The sequence below is a fragment of the Argiope bruennichi genome, chromosome 10 (assembly GCF_947563725.1).
Source record: "Argiope bruennichi chromosome 10, qqArgBrue1.1, whole genome shotgun sequence".
Taxonomy (NCBI): Eukaryota; Metazoa; Arthropoda; class Arachnida; order Araneae; family Araneidae; genus Argiope; species Argiope bruennichi.
The window spans coordinates 50232895-50242677 of NC_079160.1; the positions used below are offsets into that span (position 1 = coordinate 50232895).

Here is a 9783-nt window from a genome sequence, read left to right on the forward strand (position 1 = left end):
AAATGATTTATCTAATCCAACACAACAAGCTACATTGAATTTCACTTAAGATAACACTCAGAAAAATAATGAAAACATTCTTCAGTGTTTATCAGCCTTATCAGATAAGTTAAGTATGGATTATTGAAGCGTTGACTCGCAATCATAAAAAGACTTTCGAATTTACAGCAAAAAGTTTCTTCTTTTTCAAGATACTGCAACAAGCAAGATATGAAAATGGTTTACCATTAGGATGCAAATACCCGATTATGCTTCTATGGTTCTCTTTATATTCATTATTTTCTTTATATACGAGAAAGAGAAATTTGTACAAGTAATTTATACACATATATATTACTTAGACAAATTTTTAAAAATAAAAAAATGCATTAAAAATTTTCAGCATTATCTAAAAATACTAAAATTTCTTCAAAAAAAAAAAACCCAATTAGTATATTTACAAATTTTGCATATAGAAATTTCAATATTATATACTTTGTTAAATATACCAATCTCAAATTTCGAATTAATTTTTCACTCCTAATATGTGTAATTTTACAAACATTTTTTTTTTTTTTTAAATTTACCAAAAAGATATGTAAATCAGATACCATCAAACACGAAATTTCAACTAACATCTGAATCCATTAATTATATGATATCGAAATTACGATAACGAATATGACGACACAAAGAACTATATCATTTAAAATTTAATTGCCGAACACGGAATTTATTTCTTCTTAACATCCTTTGTCCATTTAAATTTCCAACAAACTCTGTGACTTATTCACCCCCCCCCCTTTTTTTGTACAAAAACAAGCAAATCTGAACATGCAACCTACTTCCAATAAGCGAAGGGGGAAAAAAATACACCAAACAAGCTTTATCTCAAATAATTATATATTAGAACATCAACCGTGTTGAACTACTTAGGGAAAATGAAAAATCCCGGTTTCAGTCTCACAGTTGTGAAAGAAAACGAATCAACAAAATAAGCAATTTAAAACTAAAATGATATCGCTGAATTTTGCCTACTGGACAGCGATAATTCAAAAACCTTACAATATGCTCTATTTCACACTTGCCTTCGAAAGAGAATGGGAGAAAAACAATAATATTCAAATAAATCTGCAAAACCCGATAGAAAACGAGGTCAGTTGATGAATCACATCAACTTCCACTTACTTTAAGATGCGACCTGATCCGCTGAATTGTTCCGAGATATTTCCTCTATTTGTAAATTATTTACAAAAATTGTTTGAAATTCAGAAAATGGGGGGGGGGAAACGAATTCTAAACTTGTTTAAATACAGAAATAAAGAATAGAAAATGATTTATTAGATTCAAAAATAAGAACTTCGTATTTATTCAATGTTATATAAAGTCCGATAAAAAACTATCAATAAATTGAAATATTTTAATAAATCATTTCAGTTATGTTAATTACAAAAAAAAAAAAATATATTTAGAGAAACTGTAAAAGAATAAACTGGGACAAAAATTTCGGAAAAAAATCCTTCAATATATCAACCTATTATAAATAGAAATAAAAGAATTAATCGTAAAAAAATCAAATCCAAAATTAAATAGTGAATGAAATTCTAATAAAAAAACTGATATTGGAAAATAAAGGTAATAAGAATAACAAGAAACTGGACTATCCTAAGTTAAAAATTAAACAAAAAATTTAGAAGAAATTCCAAAAAATCTATAAACACAAAATAGAAAGTAAAAGAAAAAAATGCCACAGCCTATATATTATATATTTATTTAACCAACAGGTATTAATAAAAGAGAACAAAGAAATTTTCTTGCCAACGAATTCCTCGCCAGTAATAAGAAAGAGAAAAAATAAACAGCGCCAAATGATTCTTAACAAAAAAAATCCCAAAGTGACGGGTGTCTAAGATTTTTAAGAGGAAAGTACCCTGTTAAAGATTTACCCCAAGCTTAGATAAAGAAGTAAAACAAAAAATCAAATTAAAAAAAAAGCAGACGAAATGTAAGCCACAGGCTATGCTGACCCCAACAAGCTGCAATGTAGTCAACCATCCATTCAGTCCCAGGAAAGCACGTACTATACATATATCAACAAGAGTGCACCCAAAGGTGGGCGGAGTCAATGCGTATTATGATGGGTTTCGATGGTTCCACTTCTTTTCCCTTCCTCAAGCTTTTTACTCTGCTTTTTTATTTCTTCTTTTTTTATTATTCTTTCACCGCAAGAACTTCGATTTTTATTATTTAATTTGCACCAAGTTATTCAACAATTTTTTTAAAAATATTTTAACTTGCTAATTAATAAAAATTGATGCTTTGTTGATACAGCAACTAACGGAAGCTAAAAAATTTTTTGTAACATACTCAATAGGCTCATTGACAATTATTAAGAAATAAATTTATGATTATTATATAACATCTATATTTAAATACAATTTATGTAAAAAAATTTAATGAATCCTTTATGGAATTTAGTACTATTATTGCGTTTATCTTCTCATAATTAAAGTTAACTTTTTAATAACATATTTTCATTCTCTTTCAAAAATTTCTTCACATTATACAATTTGGTATGCATAATGTGAATTAAAACTTAATTTAAAAACTATGCAAAATCAGGAAACATAAAAAAGATTAACTTCAGTAATTTCTTCATACAAATAAAAAATACTATTTATACCAGTTAAATCTTCGGTTGAAATAAAATTGTAATAATTAATTTTAATAACACTGTAAGTGATTAAAAACTTGCTTTTTCAATTTATTTTAGTATTAATAATTTTTTAAGAATATTATTTTAAAAATTGACCTTTAAAATGAAAACCCGAAAAAAAATTCGGAATAAACAATTTTAAGTAAAAAAATAAAATAATTTATAAAAATGAAATCAAAATAAATATTTTTCATGAGAAATATAAAATCATATTTAAATTTTTTTTAAATTAAACATGTACCGCAATGAAATACAAATATACCTATTACCAAGTTTTATTTTCTAAATAATGTCGTTAGAAATTATTTCTGTTCTATTCTAAATAAATACACTTATATCTATTTCGAAATACCAAATCAATTACAGATAAATAAAAAAGTGATAAACCAAACGATTTTTTTTTATCTTATCAGCGACGAACTAATTTTTTAGAAATCTTTAATCAGCAAATTTTTTAAGAAATTCTAAGTCTATCAAAGAGGGGGAAAGCTGAAATAAATGCCAGGAATAATTGCATGCGAATTTAATCCGAGTTAAACTGTTAAACGAAAGCTAATAGAACGATCCACGAACTAGACCTGTTTAATCTATATTACAGTAACCCTATTCCGCACGAAAAAATAAACAAGTTAAAGAACATCAAGCTCGGCCCGTAACAACATATTACGTTCAACGCGATGATACACAATCGCTCAATAATGCAGAACTGAATAATCAATATTGCAGATAATATAAATATACGAGAGGAAAATTTTCTAATATATTGCTCCTCTATCGTACCTGATTCAGCTTTATTGATTTTTTTGATACTCCGGCATTGAATTCAGCTCTCGTAGCACTAAAAACCGCCATGATGACGGAAATGTTGCGAAATGTTATTTTTATCGCGAAGATAAAGCAAACGCAACATATGTTGAATAACTTTCAATCCAAAGATTATAAACTCAATCAGGAAATTCTAACACACTTTCGAAACCGATCTTAAAAATATACGCAGTTATTTAGATGCATGAATTGTTAAATCCTCAATTTAAATAATATTAATAAATTTAATAAAATAAATAATTTTATAAAATTTAACAATTCAATAAATTTTTTAACATCAATTTATTTTTAAATAATTTTTTTGAATTTCAAAAAAAATATTATTTCTAATATAATATTACTTACGCATAATATTAGTATTTGAATAATCAAAAGAGATTAAACTCTGTTCCACAAAATACAGTTACTAATTAACATAAAGTTATTAAAATTTAATAAAATAATAACTTAATTTTTGTTAATTGATATAATTTAATTTATGTGCAGATTATAACATTATTAGACTAAGACAACCTTTTCCGTAAATATAATAATAATTGAATAAAATTTTACAATTAAAATTAGCCGAAAATAAATTAGCTTTTCAAAATAATTTCTTTTAATTCACTTCGTTTTAACTTTTATGAAGTCATAATTTAAAAAATGGAATATAAATAATTAGATGAAATACTTCTTAATTAGATAAAATAACATCTAATTAATAAGTATAGCGTCATTTACTAATACAATACATTTAGGGCAACTTTACTTCTTAAATAAATAAACAAGAATAATTCTTAATTAAGAATCTGTAATATGCCACATTTTAAACGAATGCCAATGTAGCAAAATAATTTAAAATTCATTTAAAAAAATAATTATTAGAATTTTTTGAATTCTCAAATAAGAAGCCATAATATATTAGTTTTTGAAATATTCATATGCATTTAATATATATATATATATATATATATTCTATATAATATAAATTAAACAGTAATAAAATCTAATTAATAATTAAATAAAACTCTGAAATATTTTAAAATCCTCTCAAAATAAATAAACAAAGCGCGCGCGAATCCTAAATAAAAAAAATGAACATCACAAAACGCGCATATAAAAAACACAAACTATAGAAATCAATATCGCTTACCTCTCCATGATGCGATAAACGACCATCAGGCGTTTGTTCCGGTAAAAAATAGAGTCGGAGCGCCGATAACTGCAGGTCATTATTCCTGTTGGAGCTGAGTAATTGCAATTCACCAATACAGGGATCCTCATCAGCAGACATCCGGACGAAAAAAAACTCACCCAAACTAATATCTCGGCTCTTGCCAGCCTTTGTGTACCTGAATCCACGGTAGAAAGTGTGAGCGCCATACTGACCACACGGTGGACCTACGAACTGGGAAGAAGTCCGCATTTGAGACAAAGCAAACGTCACACAATAAAGAATTGATGTACATACTACAAAATCCAACAGACGACTGAGCCGTCTTCTATTCCCTCTAACTACCGATGCAACCAAACTCTCTCTTTCACCCATCCACCTTCCCCGCACTACTCGGCCGTTTCATCTCTACCCCCCCTCTCCCTCTCTGCCTCCCTCCCTCTCTTAAGTCCCTCCCCCGATCTTCTCTCGGCTTGACACTAACATAACTCCTTTTTCACCCCCCCCTTCCACCTTCTCGCTTAGCTTTTCTGCTTAATCGCACCACACTCTAGTAGTTTTCTATTATTTAAATTATTTAGATTGTTTGCAATGCTATCTACTTATGGCTGGCCACTTTGAAACAAATAATAATACGCGACTGGAAATTTAATATGAAGGTTTGCAGTATAAGGTCAATCTTGCAAGTTCCTTTTCGCGGAATTTTAATAAGGAAAGGAATTGTTTGTTTATTAAAGACTAATTAACGCATTAATTAGCTATTCATCTAGAGATAATTCATACATGAATGATATTCATCAAGCGATAATTCATATGAGAATATATAATTCATTCATTAACTTAATATTTTAATTATGCAGATGGATTTCGATCCGAATTGTAAATGAATGGGTTTAAATTTCAGACATTTAATACAGATATTTTCGACCATTAAGTAATTCATATTTCATTTTATTAGCATTCTTTAATTTTGAAATTCATACAAAATTATCGTTTGCAAATGTTTTAAAATCAACTCTTCTCGCGTTTATTAAAAATTTAATTAATTATAGAATAATTCAATCGATTAAACATATTATACAAATTTACATTTATAAATCATAAATTATTAATTAAAATATTCAAAAGGTTCTTAATTGAACACACAGAATTAATCTAATTAAAAAGATTCAAGAACACCTATTTTGAATATCCAAATATGACATGTTGCTTATAACAATTATTAAATATTTCCCTTTCGAACTTTTAAATCATAAATCCATTTAAATTTTATTATCAGATATCAACAATATTATCTCCCCTTTCAATTTCTGCGAACACAATAAAAAAAATCCATAAATTATTTTCGCGACTACTAGCGTAACATTTTTAATATCTTAAAAATTCCAGAACCCCAACACGGAATCGATAATTTTATTTTCGAAAGAACAAGAAATGGAATATTTACCTGAGGTGGCTGAGCCTCCATTGGCGACAAAAATTTCTTTACCGATGCATTTACGAATGAATATTCCACAAGCAGAATTATTTAAATAGGTCGTAAATATAATCCGAATAATAATAATAAGTTCCCGCAAACGACACTATAACATCTTGAAACAACACCAGCGATTGAATATTGCGCATGTCGGTTTATCCGTACGGAAAGTGGCGCAAAGAAGCATTGACATAACCACTTCTCAGCGCCAAAAGACTACGGTATAAATAAAAACAAATTGCAAACAATATCCTAGAGGGCGAGCGCTCTCGCTAGTTCTGTCAGTTATCAATCCCAAGATGCTTTGCGCAGACAAAATCTTGCTTCTAAAGATTGAAACGGGGGTGCGACCGATTGGCGACTTTATCGCTCGCCAAACAGATTGGTGTCTTTGGGGCAGAGTTGGCGGATTGATAAACAAATCAAGGAGACATTATAAAAAAATTTAAAAAAAAGATTGTTGGTTGTTTGATGGCTTTTTTTATGTTTATTTTGGGAAGATGATAAAAAAACAATCAGTAGATGGATCGATATTTAAAAAGATTTAGATTGTTGATTTATGGTATTAATGTTTATTGAGTATGTAAAGGATTTCAGCCAAATAGTTTTTTTCCCTTTCGATCGAAGCTATAATATTTTATGCTTCAATTTTTTTTTATATTTAAAATTATTTGAAAAGGAACAGCGATAGTGATGCATTTGATCTTAAAATCGAAATAAAGACTGAATAATAATACAGAAGTTGATAATTTTTGAATTTGGAAATGAACGAAGTTTGAAATTCGAAACAAAATATATCCTGAATTATTTCAATAATCAATTTGAATTTCAATTAAACAAGTTTCTATGGTATAAACTGATTTTTTTTTCTGAATATCTAAACAATTTTATAAACTCATTTCAAAATTATTTAAAATAAAATTTTGATTATGATCCATTTGAATTTGATACTGATTTATAATGAACACAATTTATTTTCATTTAAACATAAAACTAAATATAAAGCATACGTAATAAAAATATGCATTAATTTCAATTTCAGAGAGACCTTGGTAGTTCTGATAAACGAAAGGTATTATGAACAATAATATGTTACATTTAACATTTGTCAAACTTTTTTTCTTTTATATAAATATAGCTTTTCATATATTTGCTTTCTTTTTTTAAAACTGATTTTAAAGTTATTTAAAACGTAATTGATTGAAATTGATTTGACCTTAGTATTTACTAAGGTCAAGTCGCATGATGCATAAAAGTTCGTACGAATCATTCAATTTTAGAATTCTTATCTTTCACTTAAATACAAAGTCCGAGTACCAACGAGTCCGTAAGTATTTATATTAAAAAATATAATAAAATTATGTGATTGAATAAATTAACTTCAAACATGTTCTTTAAATATTAAGTTATAAATACATTTAAATCAATTAAAGTTTAAAATTATCTTACAGTATTGTGTCTTTTAGGTGTTGATCGAATTTCATTTATAACTGACGCGTACTTTCTGTTTGAATATCAAGTATATGATTAATATTTATTTGTTTTATTTATTTATTTATTTTTTTATTTTAAGAATGTGTTTAATATTTATGTTTATTTTAAGAATGTGTTTAATATTTATGTTTATTTTAAGAATGTGTTTAATATTTATGTTTATTTTAAGAATATTTTCATAATTAATATTTATTTTATTTATTTTTTATTATTTTATTATTTTTATATTATTTATTTTAAGAAAAAGAATTTTCAGCATTAAATAATTAATTTAAAAAAACAGTTAGTAATTCTGAATAATTTAATAATAAGTTCTTTAATTTTAAAATGATTTTATTTAATTTTAAATGGAATCAGTTCGGGTTTTTTTTAATAATATTCGTAAGAAAATTAGAAATTTTAAATTAAATTTATAAAACTGTTTTCCTTTAGAAATAAAATGAAATTAAAGCGTCTAAAGCTACTTTTATTAATGTTAAGTTAGTACTACTATTCTCCCTCCTTTTTTTTTTTTTTTTTTTTTTTTTTCTCTGTCTCTCTCTCTAAATTCTATATTTAAAAAACTTCACATCTTACTTGCACCGTTATCGTTACGTTTAAAAAATATTGCTCCATGAAAATACTTAAAGGTAAAGGCAAAAAAAAGAAAGCAAGGAAAAATTAAAAAAGAGAATAAAAAAAGAGAGCATATCCCATCCACTCTGCACCTGAACGAAAAAAGAAAAAAAAAATCTCAGAAAAATAAGTTGCAGCAAAGGAAAAATAAAAGATAAAAATAAGGAGGGTAAGGGGAGGGAAATGACCCTCGTGCACAAAAGAAAACATTCTTCTGCTAGAGAAGGGATGCACAACCATGTGACGGGCCGGGGAGTAGGAGAAGGGAGACATGTTCGAATTCACTACCGTATGTTACAGATTTAGGGCTATTGAATCTCAAAGCTGAGGTTTCTTATTTCTTCTTTCTTATATTCCCTAACCCCCTTTGGATAAAATGGGCTATTGCTAAATGTATTTTTTATCAATATTTATCCAATAATGGAAATGCTGCAGACGATATTATGAGTTTCGAAATTGCAGCGAAAGAATAAATGTCTTATATATTTCTTCCTTTTCAGGAAGGTTAAATTATAAATGACTGCGATGAATTCAAAACGGCTGTTTCTTGTGAGCGTTTGAAAAGTAAATAAGATTTGACATAGCAATAAATAATCTTACAATTATGAGTTATCTACTACAATAATAAAATCTGCGGTAAATCAGTTAAGAAGATATTTTTTTTGAAAGTGGAAACAAAATTGAAAACGATAATTTGAGCATAAAATCACACTTTAATAAAACAGAGTTGTATTTTTTTTATTTCATATGATAATTAAAAAAAAATGATAAAGAAAGTTTCTAACAATAAAAAAATGACAAAAAATAAATACCAATTTAATATATCTCATTTAAAAAAACTCATTAGAATTTGAAATGCTGGGATTTCAAAATTATTTTCAGCTTTTATTACATTAATATAATATTACCTGTATTATAAATGGAATAAACAACATTAATTATAGAAATGTATTCTATTAAGTTATAAAATTAACAGTCTTTATAGTGGTAATTAGAAAGGATGAATAATTTTTTTTTTTTAAGTTTTAAGCCAGTTCTTTTTTTTCTCTCTCTCTCTCTTTTTAAAGCATTGTACAATAAATACGATGCTGAAATGATAATTAATTATAAATTACTTATTGATATTTTCTAACGTTCGTTTCTCAGTAGGGGAAAAAGTTGTACTTTTGACCGATTATCGATGTTAATCCTTCATTGCCGTCAATTATAAGTTTTCTGCTCTGTTGAGAATATTGACCTTAACCTTGTTTAGTTTTGCATTTATATTTTAAAAGACCAAAATTTTGGAATTGCCAAATAAATAAGTAGCAAAAAAATACAAATTCTATGTACGATAAAATATTAGGATAATATTAATACTTTATCAAGTATAATTGGTCAGGTTCCTTATACGTTTCATTACATTCGCTTAGTTATTAGAATATTTATAGAACTAAGTATCTGTTTCAATAGTATTGTATACAAATGTGGGTACTGGTAGTTGAAGACATAATATAGAAATAAAAACAAACGCATATTCATAAC

At 26.6% G+C, this 9783-nt stretch overlaps 1 protein-coding gene across 1 annotated transcript in view; it reads right to left on the reverse strand.

The window, feature by feature from the left end:
- The window catches only part of LOC129988082 (AT-rich interactive domain-containing protein 5B-like), a 78126-nt gene extending 71679 nt beyond the window's left edge, over positions 1 to 6447 (reverse strand). Inside the window, exons 1-2 of the mRNA XM_056096201.1 lie at positions 6121 to 6447; positions 4653 to 4907 (exon numbers count right to left, since the gene is read on the reverse strand). Coding sequence (XP_055952176.1) covers positions 4653 to 4907; positions 6121 to 6141 — 276 coding nt within the window. The 5' untranslated portion in view covers positions 6142 to 6447. The remainder of the gene's footprint in view (positions 1 to 4652; positions 4908 to 6120) is intronic.
- Positions 6448 to 9783: the final 3336 nt, after the last annotated feature.